At 46.9% G+C, this 22,793-nt stretch overlaps 1 protein-coding gene across 1 annotated transcript in view; it reads left to right on the top strand.

The window, feature by feature from the left end:
• LOC311223879 (uncharacterized protein) overlaps nt 1-22,280 on the top strand; it is a gene marked incomplete at its 5' end in the record, with an annotated part of 35,220 nt that extends 12,940 nt beyond the window's left edge. The window contains 3 exons of the mRNA XM_084308641.1: nt 25-204; nt 9,127-9,186; nt 20,108-22,280. Of these exons, the coding sequence (XP_084164767.1) occupies nt 25-204; nt 9,127-9,186; nt 20,108-20,637 (770 nt within the window). The 3' untranslated portion in view covers nt 20,638-22,280. The remainder of the gene's footprint in view (nt 1-24; nt 205-9,126; nt 9,187-20,107) is intronic.
• Between the last annotated feature and the right edge of the window lie 513 nt (nt 22,281-22,793).

Here is a 22,793-nt window from a genome sequence, read left to right as displayed (position 1 = left end):
TCTTTATGCTGCTTTCCTCCCCAGCCTCAGAGCAGCAGAGGGGACAGGTGTTGTGTGACGTCTGTTCGGACGATGACGTTAAGAAGGTAGCAGTGAAGACCTGTCAGACTTGCAGCTCCTCCTACTGTGAGAGACACCTGAAGAGACACAAGACGTCCCCAGACCTTCAGGGACACATTCTGCAGGAGCCCACCGGAGGACAGCGTAAGTGGAAAAGACACAGTTTGTAATTTCTAGCGTTCATTCTTCAGAAGTAGCTTTATGTAATCATCTACCCTTAACAATTAAAATAATCATCATCTACCCTTAATAATTAAAAGACTCATCTAACAATAAAATATTCATCATATACCCTTAACAATTAACTCATCATATACCCTTAACAATTAAAAGACTCATCATATACCCTTAACAATTAACCAGCTAGACAAAGACTTATCTTTAGTAACCAGCTAGACAAAGACTTTTATTAATAAAAGTCTTTGTCTAACTGGTTACTACATAAAAGTATTTGTCTAACTGGCTACGTATTAAAAGTCTTCGTCTAACTGTTTACTTAATAAAAGTATTTGTCTAACTGGTTACTTCATAAAAGTATTTGTCTAACTGGTTACTTAATAAAAGTCTTTGTCTAACTGGCTACTTCATAAAAGTCTTTGTCTAACTGGTTACGTATTAAAAGTATTTGTCTAACTGGTTACTTAATAAAAGTCTTTGTCTAACTGGCTACTTCATAAAAGTCTTTGTCTAACTGGCTACTTAATAAAAGTATTTGTCTAACTGGTTACGTATTAAAAGTCTTTGTCTAACTGGCTACTTCATAAAAGTATTTGTCTAACTGGTTACTTAATAAAAGTATTTGTCTAACTGGCTACTTCATAATAGTCTTTGTCTAACTGGCTACTTCATAAAAGTCTTTGTCTAACTGGTTACGTATTAAAAGTATTTGTCTAGTCTATAGGCTTTCAGCCTCAGGTGTAAAAAGTAACACTTGTTTCGACATGCTGCCACTACTTCCGTATATATACTTTCGTTTTGCTGCACTATTTCGCCGCTCTTCACTTCTCCACGCCCTTTGCACTGAACGAAGAAATATAAATTTTGTCATCAAAACAACAATACAGACCGTTTGAACAGACATGCAAACGGTCAAAGGTGTTATAACGGAAGCATTGGACGACATGGACGAAACACAGTTCAAGAGATTTCGGAACCAATTAGTTGACCGTAGAGAAGAACCGCGCGTTCGTCGAGGTACGGTACAAAATATGGATCGTTTGGACATTGCAGATCTAATGGTTTCAACCTTCACTGAAGCTGGTGTAATTCAAGTGACTGTCAAATTATTGATAGCGATTGGCTGCAACCAGATTGCAACTGACCTGGAGGCTGCAATGACAAGTACGTTTTAGAATAGGCTACACTTCAAATAAATGTTCCCTACGGGTTACTGATAACGGTAGGTTATGTAGATAACCTAGTTATATTAGTATTGGCTGAGCGTTCCGCTCTGAGCCTTATGAGATATTCTATATTCTATGATACCTATTGTATCCCCTTTACGAACAAAAAATACATGCCCCACACCTGTATGGGGCTCCGCCCCCATGGCGGCACCGCCCATATAGCAGTGACGATAGTCACCACACACCCTTCCTCGCCAATAACCCGTCCCAGGAAAAAGATTCCTCAAGAGGGAACTCAGGGCCGCGCAGAGCGGAACGCTCAGCCAATACTAATATAACTAGGTTATCTACATAACCTACCGTTATATGCCGTATTTGCTATCGCGTTCCGCTCTGAGCCTTATGAGATATGGGGAAGAGCGGACGCGAAGCCCGACAAATGTACCCCCTGAGGACCCGTAAGCCCACATCAAGGGGTGCGGGGAGCCCTGTCACCCCATCCTCCCTAATGAAGGGGGGGCGCAGTCAACTCCACCTGAATGCGAACAAGAGGGAAACTAGAACCCCTTGAACACACCGTACAGGCGGAACCACGTGTGACTCAACACACTGTGGCCCATACCCACACACTCCTGCTACCCGACCAAAGGACGGGAAGCAGGAAAGGCCACAGACCCCAGAACCGCCTGGGAGACAGAACCCCCGGTCATGTCCATGAGGAAAAACCTTACAAAGGAGCCCGGGGAGGACCATGAAGCTGCAGCACAGATGGCCTCCACCGAGGCCCCACCCAGGAGAGCGGCAGAGGCAGCCACCCCACGAGTGGAGTGCGCCCTGACGCCCCCAGGGGGATCCTGCCCAGCCAACGTGTAGCAGAGGGTAACACCCTCGCACAACCAATGGGACAGGCGCTGCTCCGACAGTGCCTTACCAGCACGAGCCCCACCGTAACAGACAAAAAGCTGGTCGGTAACCCTGAAATCCTGAGTACGGCTGAGGTAAATCCCCAAGCACGGACTGGACATGACAGGTGAAGGCCCGCAACTAACTCACTAGTGTGAGGAGGAGGACGAAACGCCTGAACCACAATATCCCGGGAGCGGAAGGAACTCCGGATATTCTTTGGCACGAAAGCAGGATTAGGTCGCAGAGTGACACCGCAATCGGTCCGAAAAGACAGGCACTCTGGACGTACTGAGAGAGCACAGAGCTCACCTACGCGTTTAGCGGAAGTGACAGCCAGAAGGAACGCGGTCTTGAAGGACAGCTGTCCCAACGGCGCCTGCTCGAGCGGCTCAAACGGGACCAAGGACAACCGACCGAAGACCAATTGAAGATCCCAAGTCGGAGCCAAGGAGCGTTGCACCGGCTTAACGCGTCGAGCGCCAAGCAGGAAACGCTTCACAAGAGGGTGGCTGAACAAGACATCCCCTCAAACCCCTCATGATAGGAGGATATAGCTGCTGCATATACCCTCACCGTCGAAGCCGACAGTCTATCAAGGAGAGACTGGAGGTAACTAAGGACAGCATCCAGGGGGCAGGAGACTGAGTCCCGGCCCCCCGCCTTACACCACACTTGGAACACACGTCATCTGCCCGCGCAAGCGGAGCGCCAAGCAGGAACGCTTCACAAGAGGGTGGCTGAACAAGACATCCCCTCAAACCCCTCATGATAGGAGGATATAGCTGCTGCATATACCCTCACCGTCGAAGCCGACAGTCTATCAAGGAGAGACTGGAGGTAACCAAGGACAGTATCCAGGGGGCAGGAGACTGAGTCCCGGCCCCCCGCCTTACACCACACTTGGAACATACGTCATCTGCCCACATAAGCGCGACAGTGGAGGGAGCATGCGCATTCCAGATGGTAACACCATCAGGATCAAGAACCTGCGCCCCTCAACGTACCCGTCCCAACAACTGACCTAACAGATGTATGGGGAAGAATCCCTGGCGGCACGGCATCAGTCCCAGACCTGCCTGGCCATGTCCAGACGCAATCCTCACCCGTCAGGATGAGGGCCGCCCCGCGACAGTACACCTGCACCCACATTCTCCCTGCCGGGGATGTGGGGAGCCCTCAGGCCGCGCAGATGGAGGACGCCCATAGCCAGCCGCCCGCCGCCTGGTGCAGACAGGGGGAGCGTACTCCTCCCTGTCTGTCGATACACGACACTGACGTTGTATCGTCCGTCCTGATCAACACCATTTGTGGACCAGAAGGACCGCTTTCAACACCAACACATTGAACGTAGCGCAGACCGGGCAGCATGGTTTGCCAGCTGCCCCCTACTGCGTTGGCCCGACGCATCACCAGCGAGAGAGGCGTCGGTGAAAACGCGACGTGAGACAGCGCCGTAACCGTCCTAGGACGGAACCTCCCGAGCGTGTTGACAACACGCTCTGAGATGGATGCCCATAGCCCTCCAACCGTTGACTGGGAAGAGGAATACTCTACATCCAGTCTACAGCAACCCCAGGCTGGTAGAGACCTGCCTGGTACGAGACCTGACGATCCACCTTGACCGCGAAGGACCAGAACGTCATCAGGGCAGAACACTCCGTAACCCCGGACGACGCAGAGGCCCCAGTGCGGCCTCCACGCACTTGGTGAAGATGCGGGGAGCCAGAGAAAACCGAACGGCAGCCTCTGGTACTCATACGCTAACCCTGCAAAGGAAGCGTAGGTAAGCCCTAGGATGGAAGATCGGGGATGCGCATACGCATCCTACAGGTCTATGGAGGAGAACCAGACCCCCACCTGACAGTGTTCAACAGGTAGGAGACGATCCAAAAAATGCTGAACCTTCCCATGGGACAGGTCCAGCCTGGGTCTTACACCCCTCCCTCCCGACTTCTTGGGCTGAGAACACCGGGAGAAGAACGCCACGACGATGGCTTGCTTCGTCCACAGAGATTGGATCTCGTTGACCAGAGCTGTCCCTGCTGGAGACCCCGACAACAGGGTCTGTACCAAACCTGAAAATGGGTGGGGTTGTGTAAACACAAGTCCCCGCCTCACCGTTCTCTCCATCTACCTCGACATATGGTACTGCCGTAGTCATATGTGACGACACTCCCAACGCACCCGCCGTCACGTGGCGCAGGTCCGCCAGGAACTGTAGATAGTTGGCCCGGTCCCCCCGCTGTGCGTAGACAACCCTGGAACCGTGCGAGGAGCGCGTTCCGTGTCGGAACACCTGACCCTGACACCACCCACGAGGCAATCGCACCCAAGGGGGAACCCCGACAGAAAGGGCCGGTCTGATACGGGGGGCTTCCGAGGAAAAAAGCCCCCCCACTGAACACCCCTCCAGAACATGCTGAAGGAGTTGTTCTGCAGCCGGACATGCAAGGTGTAAGGCCCCCATGGGTTCCTACACACCGTAGCCCTGCAGTGATATTACTACCACCCCAAATCATGTGAGCTGCGACCACTTGCCAATATTCCAGGAGTGGTAGGCACCAACATGATACCAGGCCTGGCGAAGGCGAGGCCGGGGAAGCCCGCACTGTGTGCCTCAAAAGGTTTCGAGCCCCCCTGCTGACAACACTTAAGTTGACAGACGTAACACCAGGCTCAACCAACACCGATCAAGGTGTGGGAGCCGCTTGACAGCACAACATTCTCACGGACAGACCCAGGCTCAGCCATAAACTGGGTGTCAGCCCCTGTCCCCATGAGAAGCGAAAAGGGGGGCCGCCCGCGCATCAACGAAGGCACGCGGCCCGCAGCCAAAGGAAACAATCAGAGCCCACTTCTTCCGCTGGTGTTGGGGAAGGGAGCGATCGGAGAGCGGGCTGCTCGCGGCAGGACGGTGACGGCTTGTTTGTTCAAGCCAAACCCATCCTACATGGCCGATCCCTCGGCCGCCAAGGCTGTCGGCCTTGTGGACACCTGTCGAATCGACGCCCAGGATACCTCTGGCGGGGGAAAAACATGGCCGCCTGTCGAGGGCCCCGTCATCGCCGCTGACGAGGCCGTGCTCTCTCTTCTTCTGGCTGCGCGGTGTGAGGCGGTGTAGGGCCTAGGACAATACCGCCCGCGCTCCAGCAGAAGACCAAAATCCCCTGCGGAGAGGGGAACCCTGAGCGGTTATAGCTTGCGGCTGGGTCAAAGCTAATAACGTCAACAACCTCGCGCAATGTGTCGACGTCGGCTGGCCCTCAAGGCCCCTCCACCAGACACCATTTTTCTAATAGAAAAAAACAGCAATTCGAACACAGTTCTAATCGTTGCCAATTCCATACCGTGGCGGTACAAGCCTTAACAGCCCACCAGCCACTCGCCAGGCCGACCCACCCATGGTGTCGGCCGGGCGGGGCATTGTTTCAATATATCAAAAACAAAGGACTGATGTTAACACGGAGCACCAGTGGTGATTGCAAACAGCACCCTCCACTGTGGTGTGCACCATGAAAGGGTTAAATGAATAAAAGAGCTAAACCACAAAATACTGTAGAATGAGCAAACCCATACACACAAAGTTAAGGGGAGACGGACCAGTCCCGCCTTCATTCAAAATATTCACAACAGGACACCAGCCCTAGTTTAGCCCATTTACCAAAAAAGGTAAACAAAGCCCCCCCCCGCACTACTCCCCCAGTATACCGATTGACCGTCAGTATGAATGGTTGAGAGGAGAGAAAACTGTAGCAAGACAGACCTTCTCATAGCAGAGTGACAAAACGAAACAATAGCCCCCTACACAGGGCCGCCCCAGGAGGTGGGGGGCCTCGCGTCTAAAAACGCACAGGGCCTCACATTTCTCCCAGGCGGCCCTGCCCTTATACTACTGCAGCCTAGCGCCAGGCGATGTGGGACCCAAGACAACAATTGCCTGTGCACAGACCATGTTTACCATGTCGGCTGGACCCATAGCCCCACTACCCGACGCCAACCCAGATGGGAACACCGTTCAACAAACCCCGCCGGAACACAAGGTAAAATACCTGGCTAGGCAACCTAGCCACGGCCTACCCTGTTGTCAACCCATTTACCCGAAAAAGGTAAATAGGACTCAGCAAAAAAACCACAACAGCTACCGACTGACCTTCATTGATGAACCGGGCAAGAGGAGGGAGAGTGACAACATCTCACGGCGGAGACATTAAAACAGCATAGCAATTAGCAGTAGTAATAGCATGCGGCATTAGCGATAGCAGCACGCCCAAGACAGCTTGGAAACCGTTCCCTGCAGAGAACGTTCACCAAACCATCCTGCCCCCGGCGCCAACACACAACATGGTTGTGTTAACAAAACAAACCAGCATTACTAACACTAATACCCATGCCTGAAGACACAGGGCCTACCTGAGTACAAGCTGGCCCGACAGCCAGTCTTGTACAGCTGAACCTCGATGTGCTGTCATCAAACGAGGAACATCAACACAGGCCCGTCGTGTCGCCGAAAACATGCGTCGAAGATGCCAGGGGCCAGCAACCTCCGGTAAGCTTCCAACATTATGACTCTGATCTTTTCATCCTACTAGTTATCGTACGGTGCACGCATCCAAGTACGCTGGGACGAAAATAGAGGAAGGATGTGTGGTGACCAGAGTCACTGCTATATGGGCGGTGCCACCATGGGGGCGGAGCCCCATACAGGTGTGGTGCATGTATTTTTTGTTCGTGGGAGATACATTAGGTATCATAGGAGATAGTATATCTCATAAGGCTCAGAGCGGAACGCGATAGCAAATACGGCATATAACCATACCTCATACATAAAAACAATCATAATTAATCATGAAAAAATAATAATGATGGTGCAAGGCACTTAAAGGAAACAGGTTAACACGTTCTCTTCATTCATTCCCCTTGGTTCAATGCAATTGAACAAATGAATATAATAACATTCACGTTGCAATAATAACTTGTGCCTGTCTCCCCCTCTAAAGGGCCTGTGGACTAACTCGAGTCCCATGTATTTGAGATCATTAACGGCATGTTTGCATTTAGAAAAATGTCTAGCTACCGAAGACTTGACATCTGAATTTCTAACTGAACATTTATGTTCACTGATTCTCGATTTAAAATCTCTTGTTGTTTTACCCACATAAGAAAAATTACACAGACATTTCAGCAGATACACCAGATTTGAGGAATTACACGTAATACGTCCTTTAACGGGTATACGTTTGGCCGTTATTGGGTGTGTGTAGAATTTATCTTTGATCATGCCTTGACATTGTACACAGGCTTGACAGGGGAAATAACCATCTGGGATGTTGGACATAAAATGAGTGGGTTTCCTTATGGGAAAATCAGTTTTGACTAGAAGATTAGAAAGATTCGCTTATCACTGGGACGTCAGCCCCCCCGTCCAAGTCATGTGACTCGAGTCCACACCTCTGCTATTTATTGTACTGTTCGCTCATAACGTACTGTGTGGAGGTATGGGGAAACACATATAAAACAAACATTAACCAAATGTTCATAATGCAGAAGAAAGCCATAAGAATTGTGAATCAAGCTGATTACTATGAACCGACAAACGCACTCTTTATTAAATCAAATACCTTAAAATGGGAAGATCTTATCGATCTTAGTGCTGCAATAATAATGTACAAAGCACATAATCACTCACTTCCAAGTTGCATTCAGGAGTTGTTCCAAACTAGAGAGAGCCAGTATAGACTTAGGGGAACTTGTGTATTCGATATCGCAAAGGCAAGGACAAATATAAAAAGTCGATGTACATCTGCATGTTAAAGGGGCAACACTATGGAATAACTTTGACAAAGAAGTAAAAATGTGTAGTTCGCTACATACATACTGTATTCAAATCGTGAAACAAATTTATAAATAAATGTGCATACGATTTGTACATGAAACTTTGTAGACTTTTTTTTGCAAATGATGTACTAAATTATGTTTATTTTTTGTATATATTTTTTTGTGTGTGAAGAAATGCACTCCTTGATGTCAGTTTTAGTATTTAATGACAAGGATGACGACACCCTGAAACAGAACAAAGGACAGCGAAATAAGCTGACAAAGTACCAACATAAATGCATGACATGACAACACTATCATAATGCATATATATATATATCGCTATATAATGTACATAAACACTCAATAGTGATATAAACAGACTCACATTAAGTGAAACAAAATGGCCGCTCGGCAATACTACAAAACAAAACAAAGCCTGTCGGCAATACTAATGAGACGCTGCCCCCTAGTGGCCGGCGATAAACTCTTCATCCCCCCCAGACCGGAAAGCTATGAACCGAAATAGATTAACGGTCTCAGTCCCGTATCCAACTGCCGGACTCGGGCTCGTAGCGTGTAGGCGGCCTCCTCACGCAGCCCGGCCGAGTGGGCTGGGGCAGCGACTGCGGCACCGGGAGCGGTGCGCCCAGGGAGATACCCGCAGGAACGGGGTCCGCCTGGGCCCCGCGGCCAGAGGTCTCCTCATCAGCAGGCGCCGGTGGGGAGGCGTCTATAGCCGAGTCGCAGGGTCCATCAGCCGTCTGCTGAGCAATCCCTGGGGCATCACCCAGCCCGGGTGGACGGGGGGGCTGACGTCCCAGTGATAAACTCTTCAGTGTGTAAATAATGTAATGTAAAAAGGGGATAGGCAATTATAAGCCTCGCCTTCAGCCTACACCTTTTCGTTTTTTAAATGTTCTATATGCTTTGTAAAAGAAGACAGAAATAAAATCATTCATTCATAATATGCTGTGACTGATAATTTGTGTCTCTATAGTTTCTCCAGTGGCTGTTCTACTTCCACCAGAGTCCGGGACGAGAGAGTACTTCCTACAAGGTGAGTTGAGTTCCACCATGACCTCTTTCCATCACTTGTGTTGTCGTGTGTCGGACAGACTCTGACATAATAGAGGTTGTGTGTTGAACCCTTTCACTGCCACACTACAGAAGGTTAACCCTTTACTATCACACTACTGACGGGTAAATATACGTCTATAATATTCTATCAAACGCCTGCAGTGTTCTATCCAACGCCTGCAGTGTTCTATCCAACGCCTGCAGTGTTCTATCCAACGCCTGCAGAATGTTCTATCCAACGCATTAGGGCTGTACCGAATGTCATTTTTTAACATTCGAAGCTTCGATTGAAGTAACGTAATTTTCGGACTATAAGCTGAAGCCGAAGCCCCCCCCCCCATTTTTCGACCCTGCGGCTTATATAACGGTGCGGCTTATATGTGACTCACGTGACCAAACCCGAAAATGTAAAAATCGAAATATAGCTTTTTTGACTGCATTGAAATGTTATTTATCTGTTCCCTTATTTGCTAAACTTAATACAACTTGTAAATGAGTTAATTCTTGTTATTTGTCCGACAGTATTGCACTAATGGTGCTCTTCCACTGCACGGTTACCGGCTCCACTCTCAGTGCCAACACACCTCACTAATGGTGCTCTTCCACTGCACGGTTACCGGCTCCACTCTCAGTGCCAACACACCTCACTAATGGTGCTCTTCCACTGCACGGTTACAGGCTCCACTCTCAGTGCCAACACACCTCACTAATGGTGCTCTTCCATGGCACGGTTACCGGCTCCACTCTCAGTGCCAACACACCTCACTAATGGTGCTCTTCCACTGCACGGTTACAGGCTCCACTCTCAGTGCCAACACACCTCACTAATGGTGCTCTTCCACTGCACGGTTACAGGCTCCACTCTCAGTGCCAACACACCTCACTAATGGTGCTCTTCCACTGCACGGTTACAGGCTCCACTCTCAGTGCCAACACACCTCACTAATGGTGCTCTTCCACTGCACGGTTACAGGCTCCACTCTCAGTGCCAACACACCTCACTAATGGTGCTCTTCCACTGCACGGTTACAGGCTCCACTCTCAGTGCCAACACACCTCACTAATGGTGCTCTTCCACTGCACGGTTACCGGCTCCACTCTCAGTGCCAACACACCTCACTAATGGTGCTCTTCCACTGCACGGTTACAGGCTCCACTCTCAGTGCCAACACACCTCACTAATGGTGCTCTTCCACTGCACGGTTACCGGCTCCACTCTCAGTGCCAACACACCTCACTAATGGTGCTCTTCCACTGCATGGTTACAGGCTCCACTCTCAGTGCCAACACACCTCACTAATGGTGCTCTTCCACTGCACGGTTACAGGCTCCACTCTCAGTGCCAACACACCTCACTAATGGTGCTCTTCCACTGCACGGTTACCGGCTCCCCTCTCAGTGCCAACACACCTGCACTAAGTAGTAATAATTGTAAATGAGTTACCGGTAATTCTTGTTATTTGTCCGACAGTATTGTGTCCCAATGCTGGTGGGAACACTACAAACGAGAAGTCTAGTCCTAGTTGCTGGTGTTTGCAGGCGTTTGCCTGACCGCAGCAGCTTGAACAAATGGGAGCTTCCTCAAACAGCCATCTCTTTCCTGACAATCCCCTCTGTGCACGAACCCTTACATATGGTAATTAAACATTAAAACACCTGCGGTTTATAGTCCAGTGTGGCTTATATATGTGCACATCATTACATTTAGCTGCTGCGGCTTATACTCAGATGCGGCTTATAGTGCGCAAAATTACGGTATTCGAACGAAGCTTCGAATGTCTATAAAAAAGAAAATTACTTAATAATAAAATAAAAAAATAACTAAATCCTCAATTTGAATAAAGTGATTAATCTGATTAAATTAGTCTTTTTCTTTTATTAAATAAACTTTCTTTAATGAATATAACTCAGTTTCGTCAACATAAATAATCCAATAAGGGCACGGTTGGTATGAAAGTGATGGTGACGTCTTATAGTATAATATTAGTGTAGCCTAATCTTTAACTGCAACTGTGAAGAAAACGCCCATTGGTTTAAACAGATTGAATAGACACAAAAAAAAAGATTAAAAAAATAAATTATAAAAAATTCGAATGTTGATTTAGAATTCGAATGTCAACATTATGATCGAAGCTTCGAAGCATTCGGTACAGCCCTACAACGCATGCAGTGTTCTATCCAACACATCTAGTGTTCTATCCAACGCCTGCAGAATGTTCTATCCAACGCCTGCTGTGTTCTATCCAACGCCTGCAGTGTTTTATCCAACGCCTGCAGAATGTTCTAGCCTGACACAAATGGGTGTGCTAAGAAAAGATAACCACATAAAAAAAAGAAAAGCCAGTGAAAATTGAGAGAGGAGATACAAACAAGTTTCTAGGGGTCTTAATATACCACAAACTCTGCTGGAAACCCCATATAAAATATTTGTGTTCAAAGTTAGCGAGAAGTATTGGTATACTGGGCAAGACTAGATATATCCTGAATCAGAAAACTCTATATACATTATATTGCACACTCATTGTACCATATCTATCATATTGTGTTGAAATCTGGGGAAATACTTATAAAAGCAACTTACAAAAGATATGCACACCGCAAAAAAGAGCCATACGGATAGTACATCACGGTAGATATTTAGATCACACAAATAGTCTGTTTGTAAGCAGTCAAACATTAAAATTCATGGACTTAATAAAATTCAAATCTGCACAAATTATGTTTCTGGCAATAAAAAACAAATTACCAAGCAACATTCAAAAAATGTTCACGGCTAGAGAGTGTTTATAATTTTAGAGGGACATTAGCTTTAAAGCAACCTACGGTACGTACAACTCTTAAAAGTATGTGCATTGCAGTTTGTGGGGTATCACTCTGGAATGGTCTGGATGCGAATATAAAATTAAGCAAAAATATCAATACATTTAAAGGGGAACTATCTTATAAATGGCCTTTTTCAGTGTTTAGCATTGTTTCCTAGCTATGTGGACTTATATTAATATGATCTATGTCTCTAATTCTCATATTGGCGCATTCTTCCAATTCTCCTCACAATATTCACCCTCACTGAACTGAGTCATCTGAACATGTGCTGATTTGTGATGTCAGAGAGACTCAGCTGCTGAGACTCACACTCTCCACACAGTTCAGAGACTCAGCTGAGACTCTCACTCTCCACACAGTTCAGAGACTCAGGTGCTGAGACTCTCACTCTCCACACAGTTCAGAGAGACTCAGCTGCTGAGACTCTCACTCTCCACACAGTTCAGAGACTCAGCTGAGACTCTCACTCTCCACACAGTTCAGAGAGACTCAGCTGCTGAGACTCTCACTCTCCACACAGTTCAGAGACTCAGCTGAGACTCTCACTCTCCACACAGTTCAGAGACTCAGCTGCTGAGACTCTCACTCTCCACACAGTTCAGAGACTCAGCTGAGACTCTCACTCTCCACACAGTTCAGAGACTCTGCTGAGACTCTCACTCTCCACACAGTTCAGAGACTCAGCTGCTGAGACTCTCACTCTCCACACAGTTCAGAGACTCAGCTGCTGAGACTCTCACTCTCCACACAGTTCAGAGACTCAGCTGCTGAGACTCTCACTCTCCACACAGTTCAGAGACTCAGCTGAGACTCTCACTCTCCACACAGTTCAGAGAGACTCAGCTGAGACTCTCACTCTCCACACAGTTCAGAGACTCAGCTGAGACTCTCACTCTCCACACAGTTCAGAGACTCAGCTGCTGAGACTCTCACTCTCCACACAGTTCAGAGAGACTCAGCTGCTGAGACTCTCACTCTCCACACAGTTCAGAGAGACTCTGCTGCTGAGACTCTCACTCTCCACACAGTTCAAGAGACTCAGCTGAGACTCTCACTCTCCACACAGTTCAAGAGACTCAGCTGAGACTCTCACTCTCCACACAGTTCAGAGAGACTCTGCTGAGACTCTCACTCTCCACACAGTTCAGAGACTCAGCTGCTGAGACTCTCACTCTCCACACAGTTCAGAGACTCAGCTGCTGAGACTCTCACTCTCCACACAGTTCAGAGAGACTCAGCTGAGACTCTCACTCTCCACACAGTTCAGAGAGACTCTGCTGAGACTCTCACTCTCCACACAGTTCAGAGACTCTGCTGAGACTCTCACTCTCCACACAGTTCAGAGACTCAGCTGAGACTCTCACTCTCCACACAGTTCAGAGACTCAGCTGAGACTCTCACTCTCCACACAGTTCAGAGACTCAGCTGAGACTCTCACTCTCCACACAGTTCAGAGACTCAGCTGAGACTCTCACTCTCCACACAGTTCAGAGAGACTCTGCTGAGACTCTCACTCTCCACACAGTTCAGAGACTCAGCTGAGACTCTCACTCTCCACACAGTTCAGAGACTCAGCTGCTGAGACTCTCACTCTCCACACAGTTCAGAGAGACTCTGCTGAGACTCTCACTCTCCACACAGTTCAAGAGACTCAGCTGAGACTCTCACTCTCCACACAGTTCAGAGACTCAGCTGAGACTCTCACTCTCCACACAGTTCAGAGACTCAGCTGCTGAGACTCTCACTCTCCACACAGTTCAGAGAGACTCTGCTGAGACTCTCACTCTCCACACAGTTCAGAGACTCAGCTGAGACTCTCACTCTCCACACAGTTCAGAGACTCAGCTGCTGAGACTCTCACTCTCCACACAGTTCAGAGAGACTCTGCTGAGACTCTCACTCTCCACACAGTTCAGAGACTCAGCTGAGACTCTCAGGGCCCTTTCTCACTCACGCTATTCGTTTCTATTTCGTTCCGTTCTGCCCGTACCGAGATCTGATTCGAACTCCCCCCCCCCCCCTCTCCCCCCTCTAGTTTGTGTACACACTTCAGTCTGGGTGCGCTCTGGGTTTTGTTTACGGTTTGCGTTTGAGCTTGTAAGCTTGCCGTAGTCGATGATGTCACGCTCGAAATGTAAACACAGGAAGTCTTAACACGGAGACTGGAGAATGAATGTTGATATAAAGAAACAAATAACTAATAAATATGAAGTTATATTTGAACCTCTGTTGTCAAGCCTTGTCAATACAACCCACTCCCCTTTTCTCACGAATGGAACTCTGTTGTAGAGTCCGCTTTTGATCGTTTTGCAGGGTTAACAATAACGCTAAGCTAACGGCTAACGCTAACGTTACTACATGCAACATACTAGCTCGCATCGATTATATTGAATGTCATTGATCTACTGGTCGACCGAAAATGTAAACGGGAATGTCTTAAAGGGGAACTATTTTACTATTTCTTTCACTATTTGGGCACTTTTACACAATTCCTGTGAGTCTATGGAACACCTCTGTAATATATATATTTTTTTTATTCATTGTTTTGTATTTCTAATCAAGTCCTCAAAAACAGCATTTTTCTACCTCAAGATTTCGAGCTGTTTTGAGCCTGGGCTGCAGGTGCCACCTAAACCACTGTGCAGCGTGGGGCCCCCCCTGAACATTAACATGCAGCCTGGGCTCCTAAACCACTGTGCACCGTGGGGCCCCCCCTGAACATTAACATGCAGCCTGGGCTCCTAAACCACTGTGCACCGTGGGGCCCCCCCTGAACATTAACATGCAGCCTGGGCTCCTAAACCACTGTGCACCGTGGGGCCCCCCCTGAACATTAACATGCAGCCTGGGCTCCTAAACCACTGTGCACCGTGGGGCCCCCCTGAACATTAACATGCAGCCTGGGCTCCTAAACCACTGTGCACCGTGGGGCCCCCCTGAACATTAACATGCAGCCTGGGCTCCTAAACCACTGCACCGTGGGGCCCCGCCTGAACATTAACATGCAGCCTGGGCTCCTAAACCACTGAGCACCGTGGGGCCCCCCCTGAACATTAACATGCAGCCTGGGCTCCTAAACCACTGTGCACCGTGGGCCCCCCCTGAACATTAACATGCAGCCTGGGCTCCTAAACCACTGTGCACCGTGGGGCCCCCCCTGAACATTAACATGCAGCCTGGGCTCCTAAACCACTGTGCAGCGTGGGGCCCCCCCTGAACATTAACATGCAGCCTGGGCTCCTAAACCACTGTGCAGCGTGGGGCCCCCCCTGAACATTAACATGCAGCCTGGGCTCCTAAACCACTGTGCAGCGTGGGGCCCCCCCTGAACATTAACATGCAGCCTGGGCTCCTAAACCACTGTGCAGCGTGGGGCCCCCCCTGAACATTAACATGCAGCCTGGGCTCCTAAACCACTGTGCAGCGTGGGGCCCCCCCTGAACATTAACATGCAGCCTGGGCTCCTAAACCACTGTGCAGCGTGGGGCCCCCCCTGAACATTAACATGCAGCCTGGGCTCCTAAACCACTGTGCACCGTGGGCCCCCCTGAACATTAACATGCAGCCTGGGCTCCTAAACCACTGTGCACCGTGGGCCCCCCCTGAACATTAACATGCAGCCTGGGCTCCTAAACCACTGTGCAGCGTGGGGCCCCCCCTGAACATTAACATGCATGAATGAATGAATGAATGAAAACTTTATTTAACAGATTGCAGAATGGGTACAATACAGTACGGCTCAATACATACAATTGTTAAGGGGATGCAGACCTGAGAAAGACGTTTGTCTTGTTTCCATCAGGGTCCCCCATTTTCAATTCATATAGACATATATGACATACATGACATACAGATAGTCAGTACTGCTACATCTATACATTTATGACATACCAGATTTGCAAATACAGTACTGTTTGTGATACAGAAGGAGTCAAGAAAAGGGAGTATATACATTTGACGTAGAAACTGTACATTGGAGGTTGGGTGGGGGGGGTTGGGTACATTGGGATATTGACAACCATACTGGGTAATTTACATTGGAGGTGGTTGGGGGGGGGGGGGGGCGGGGGGCATACTGTATAAACAAGTAACACTGTACATTGAGGGGGGGGGGGGAGGAGACACTGTCCAAACAAACACAATTGTACATTGAACTATTGACAAAACCATACTAGGTAAATGACTGTACATTGGAGGGGGTTGGAATGATTGGGTTAGGATATTTACAGGGGCCAGTGTTGAATTGCAGTCTCCCGTAGGTGTCCCTTGAGAGAGGTTTTGAAAGTGGGTAGTGATCCACATTCCTTTACAGCTTTGGGTAGGGCGTTCCACATTGATGTGGCATAATTGCGAAACGTGTTTAGTCCCTTATTTGAGCCGAATCTGGGTTTGACATGATTTGTGGAGCTCCCTCTGGTGTTGTGATCGTGGTATTCACTGACCTTTGGGAAGTATTTTGACATGTACATGGGTACCTTGGTCGTGTAGTGTATCTTGTAGACCAGGCCCATTGCAAGTTGTTGTACTCTGTCGTCTACTCTAAGCCATCCTAGGTTGTCGAAGTGGGCAGGGGTGAGGTGGGTTCTAGGAGTAAGGTCAAGCAGTAGTCTGACCAGTTTGTTTTGAGATGTTTGTAATTTTGTTTTTAGCGCCTTTGAGGTGCTTTGGTACCATGAGGTGCAAGCATAGTCGTAGTACCCCTGAATGAGTGCTCCTGCCAGAGTCTTCAGGGTGTTCTTGTTTACCAGAGAGGAGATCCGGTACAAGAATCGAGTTCGTTGGTTGACTTTTTTTATTACATTGGATGCCATTTTGTCACAGGAGAGATTAGCCTCTAGGATGGACCCCAGGTAGGTAATTTCATCTTTCCTTGTGACAATATTGTCACCCACTGTAACTGAGAAGCCGTCGGTCTTGCTGAGTTTGTTATTTGAACCGAAGAGAATGGACTCTGTTTTGCCCATGTGTAATGATAGTTTGTTATCAGCGAGCCATATGCAGATTCTGCCTAGTTCCGAGCTGAGGGTTTTTTCAACCTGTAACTTGTTCTTGTCAGAGACCAGCAGGGCTGAGTCGTCCGCAAACAGGAACAAGTTGCAGTCACAAGCTGACGACATGTCATTTGCATAAATTAGGAACAGTAGCGGTCCTAGTATGCTTCCTTGTGGAACACCACAGCTCACTGTGAGGGGGGGGGATAGGGTACCGTTTACCTCCACCATCTGTTCCCTCCCCTCAAGGTAGGATTGCATCCAGCTCACTGATAGACTATCAAAACCAATTGCTTTTAGCTTGTCAATCAGAATGGAGTGATTGACCGTGTCAAAGGCCTTTTGTAGGTCCAGCATGACCATGCCGCAGTATTTGCCTGCGTCCACCTCTTGTTTGATGTGGTCATTCAAATAGAGAAGGCATGTGTCAGTGGAGTGGGATGTTCTGAAGCCAGATTGGAATTCGTAGATTAGATTTTTTTCCGCTAGGTACTTTTCGACCTGTTCGTAGACTATTTTTTCCATGACTTTCGAGATGGAGGTGAGAATAGAAACAGGGCGGTAGTTGCCTGGGTCTAATTTGCTGCCCTTTTTGTGCAGAGGGGTCACCCTCGCAATTTTGAAGTCCTTGGGGACGTGTCCCTGTTTTATGGAGAGGTTTATTATGTGTGTGATGATTGGTGTGATGGCGGCTGCTGAGTCTCTGAGGAATTTGGAGGGGATGTTGTCATGGCCAGTGGCCTTGTTAGGTTGGAGGGCGCTCAGTTTATTGAGTACCTCATCTGTTGTTACCGTTTCCAGCTTGAAGTCGTCCTTGCGGACCCCTAGGTTTTTGTAGAAAGCTACTATGTGTTCTACCCCATAAAGCCCTGAGTGGGAGGGTAGTTTGTTTACCAGTGTTGTGGCTATGTTTGTGAAGAAAATGTTTAAGTAATTGGCTACATCCAGCTTGTCTGTGATGAGCGTGTTGTCAGTTTTTATGTTTATGTTTGAGAATCTGGTTTTAAGTTTTTTACTGCATCCTAGTTGATTATTGAGTAATTTCCAAAGTTCACGTGGTTTGTTTTTGTTTTCCTCAGTTTTGTCATTGATGAAATTCTTTTTTGCAGTTTTGATCATGGAGTTTACGTCGTTTCTTAGTCTGTTTCTTTCTAGTTTGAGTTCAGTCACGTGGGCTTGGAGTTCACTGCTCGTGCTTTTAGTAAGCTTTGACTGACTTTTACGAAACTCAGAGCATTTTTTGTCTCTGGTTTTCATAGCGGCCAGTATTTCGGAGTGCATCCACGGCTCAGCGCGATTTTTTACCCTGGTGGTTCTTAGGGGGGCCATGTCGTTTAGTATTGCTGAGAATTTGGTTTTGAAACCAAGCCATGTTTCGTCAACCAGTGTACCATTGAGTTCATCTGACCAGTCCAGACTCTCCAGTTCAAGGTTGAAGGCCTCGCTAGAGTAGGTTTTGAGGTCTCTAGATGTGACTGTTTTGTGGCAGCCAGCCTTTTGTTTTAGTTTTTTTCGGGTACAGAATATCATATAATGATCACTTAACCCAGCAGCTGAGTCTCTCTGACATCACAAATCAGCACATTTTCAAACGACTCAGTTCAGTGAGGGTGAATATTGTGAGAGGAGAATTGGAAGAATGCGCCAATATGAGAATTTTGAGACATAGATCATATTAATATAAGTTCACATAGCTAGGAAACAATGCTAAACACTCAAAAAGGCCATTTATAAGATAGTTCCCCTTTAACACGACTGCGGACTCTGGATGTTGATATAAAATGAACAAATTGCCAATAAATATGAAGTTATATTTGAACCTCTGTTGTCAAGCCGTGTCAATATAACCCACCCCATTTTATCACGAATGGGTGGTGTTGTAGAGTCCGCTTTTGAGCGTTTTGAGCGATCTACTGGTCGACCACGGCCGACTGGTTGGGCACCACTGGTCTAATAGAAATAAATGCATTCGAACAATGTAGACATAGCAATGGCAAACAAAATGTATGACGTTATGTCAGCACCAGGCGCCACGCCCGTGAAAAGGTACAAGCTCGCAAAGCCACACCCCCCGTTCTCCCGGGACCGACCCCGAGACCACCTCTGCCAGCTGGTCCCGTTCAGCGGGGGGTAAAACGATTCAGCCGCGTTTCGCACCCCAAAAGGGGTGAGTGAGAACACTGCCCCCCGTGCTCCGGGACGGTGATTCGATACAAAAGGCTGAGTGTGAAAGCCCCCTCACTCTACACAGTTCCCACCCTGGAGCTCAAAACGGCTTAAGATCTTGAGGTAGAAAAATGCTGTTTTTGAGTAGTTGATTAGAAATACAAAACAATGAATTAAAAAAAAAATATTACAGAGGTAAAAGTGCCCAAAATAGTGAAAGAAATAGTAAAATAGTTCCCCTATAAAGGTAGCTATAAACAAGCACTTATGGACACATATAAGAGAGAGGAGCTTGAGCAGTAATGTGACCCTATTATTTTTTTTCATTTGGATATTTGGATATATAAAAAAAACTGTACTTTTATTTTATTTTTTATTGTTTGTTATATTATTTTTATTTTTATTAAATTATAATGTTAAATATTGTAAGGAAGGGGCAGGGCTTGATAAGTTGTTTTACTTCCCCCTGTTCCTTCTCGAACACTTATTGTATCGAAATAGTCTTTGACTATTTACCTTTTTGTTTTTTAAACTTGTTTTATGTTTCTATGTTCGAGACAAATAAAAATCAAATCAAATCAAAACCTTTTGTAGGAGTAGTGATATAATTGATATATATATATAAATACACAATATCAAACCCATACAGAATTATAAATATATACAATATCTTCTGTTGTGTGGCAGTGAAAGGGTTAACCTTCGGTGTATTGTCGCAGTGAGAGGGTTAACCGGTTTGGTATTGTGATAGTAAAGGGTTAACCTTCTGTAGCGTGGCAGTGAAAGGGTTAACCTGCTGTTGTGTGGCAGTGAAAGGGTTAACATTATGTGTATTGTCGCAGGGAAAGGGTTAACCGTTTGGTAGTGCGGCGGTGAAAGGGTTAATTTGCTCTGATTTGATGTCCTGTATTTTTCTCCCAGACGCCTGTCCCCTCTCCCTGGACCTGGACACAGTGGAGAACCACCTGTCCCTGTCAGAGGAGAACAGGAAGGTGACTCATACAGGAGACAACCAGCGCTACACTGACCATCCTGAGAGATTCAATGACTATAGTCAGGTGTTGTGCAGAGAGGGTCAGTCTGCACGCTGTTACTGGGAAGTAGAGTGGAGCGGCCCCAGGGTTTACACAGCAGTCTGTTACAAAGACATCAAAAGAACAGGTGTTGAGTCAGTGTTTGGAAACAATAACAAGTCCTGGTGTTTGAGCTGCTGCAGTGGAGGAGGCTACGGGTTCAAACACAATAGAGTTCAGACTAAAGTCTCAGGCCCTCGGTCCTCCAGGATAGGAGTGTACCTGGATCACAAGGCAGGTACTCTGTCCTTCTACAGTGTTGTCTCTGACACCATGACCCTCCTCCACACAGTTAGAACCACGTTCACTCAGGCCCTCTATCCAGGGATAATGGTTAACTATGGTGGAGACACAGCAGAATTGATGAAGATATGGTAGAACATGACACCATCGTATCTATTTTTAAATATAATTCATACCAATTGGCATTTTTCTTTCTTTTTTTCTTTTTTTAAATGTAACCTTTATTTACCCAGGCAGCCAAGTAAGAACAAATTATTATATACAAAAGCAGGGGGGGGGGGGCTGCAACAAAAACAAGGTTATGTGTAGCCTACATGCATACAAGTAAATAAAATACAAAATTACAGTAGCAATAGTATACAAGGAAAATTACAATAAATAAAATAAATATCTTTTCCCCCCCTCCTTTTTTTCCGATTTTTCTCCCATCCCCCTGTTAGTCGTTATGCCCCGCCCCCCTTCCTGGTTGTTGCGCACCCCCCCTACTGTTGGTCCGGGGGGCGTGTCTGCCTTCTGCAGCGCTGCTCCAGTTCCGCGTGTTGCGCTCTGATTGGCCGAGCGCGCGCATGAGCCGCGACAAGCTCCTCTAATCTAAACTCGCCTTAACGCAATTTATACAAATGGAAGTATTGATTACGCCGTAACGTCGACGAATCATTAAAAAAATATACCGTTGACTGGAATATGTTGTGCCTTTACACATATGTTGGATCATGTCATGACAAACCATGACATGAGGGTCCACGACCCTCCGTGCTGCGATCGCTGGAGCAAGCCAGAGACAGCAGCGCTGCCATTTCTTTATTGGTTTGTCATGACAACCTGCTGCGGGGACTACTTCTGTGACATGCAGATTTTGAGAATAGGGCAGACCATCAGGACAGGTGGGTGGCGATAATGTTGCATTTTTTTTACTACTGGAGATGAGGAGTGACTTTTAATAAAACTGCAAGAAAAACAAATGTAATTCTCTCCGCGGCAGTGAGCTGGAGTCTCTCTCTCTCTCTCTCTCTCTCTCTCTCTCTCTCTCTTCTCTCTCTCTTCTCTCTCTCTCTTCTCTCTCTCTCTCTCGGCAGTTGCGAGACTCTGAGATTTCTTTTTGCTGGTATGGATCGCACACTGGTGACGAGCACAATCTCCGCTACGCCACCTGACCGCCCCGGAAAATTACAATAAATAAGGGAGAGAGAAGGAAAGAGAGAGAGGGTGAGAGTGAGAACCAGAGGGAGAGAGAGAAGAAAAGGGGAGAAGCACAGATAATGTTTACATTTAGAATGCCTTGTTGATGCATCCAGTGAAATTAACACGTCAAAATGGGGGGGGGGGGGGGGACCCTGCATATATAGTTTAGGTTGATATCGGTATCGGGCCAGGCAACCCCCTCTAACACTCTTCTCTCTCCTTATTATTATTATTATTATTATTATTATTATTATTATTATTATTATTATTATTATTATTATTATTATTATTATTATTATTATTATTATTATTATTATTATTATTATTATTATTATTATTATTATTATTATTATTATTATTATCATCATCATAAAACGGGTGTGAAATATTACTCTCCATGTTATTTGGCCATATGCTACTTACTACCCTCTAGTGGTGAGCTGTGGTAACTGCAGAGTCTCTGCTCTGGCTTCAGTGTTGGATATCTATTCTTTTTTTTGTTCCTTTTATTTTTGCCTATTTCTGTCATAAAACGGGTATGAAATATGACTCTTCTCTCTCCCTATGGACAATAAACATGATGTTTGACCCATAAACCCAGTGTGTGTTGTGTTGCTTGATTGATTGAAAACTTTATTAACAGATTGCAGAATGGGTACAATACAGTACAGCTCAATACACACAATTGTTAAGGGGATGCAGACCAGAGAAAGACTTTCGTCTTGTTTACATCAGGGTCCCCCATTTTCAATTCATCATAACATATATGACATACATGACATACAGATAGACGGTACTGCTGCATCTATACATGTATGACATACCAGATTTACAAATACAGTACTGTTTGTGACACAAAAAGAGTAAAAAAAAAGAAAAGAGAGTGTACAGGGACGTGCACAGGACTTTAGAGGGGCAGGTGCTCAAAGGCTGAAAAGGGCACTACACTTGTGTGTATATATTAACCGAGCGCGCATAGCGTGCAAGCACGATTTTTAAGGGCCCTTTTCGGGCGGGGGCCCCCTTTTTATGCTTTTTGGGGGGTTTTGGTGATCAAATATTGAATATTGAACTATAATAATCAGTGCAGGAGCTCACTTATCCTTGAA

The sequence above is a fragment of the Notolepis coatsorum genome, assembly GCF_963971535.1.
Source record: "Notolepis coatsorum genome assembly, chromosome: 2".
NCBI lineage: Eukaryota > Metazoa > Chordata > Actinopteri > Aulopiformes > Paralepididae > Notolepis > Notolepis coatsorum.
Note: the sequence above shows the minus strand (reverse complement) of the source record. Positions and strands in the feature narration are given on the sequence as shown.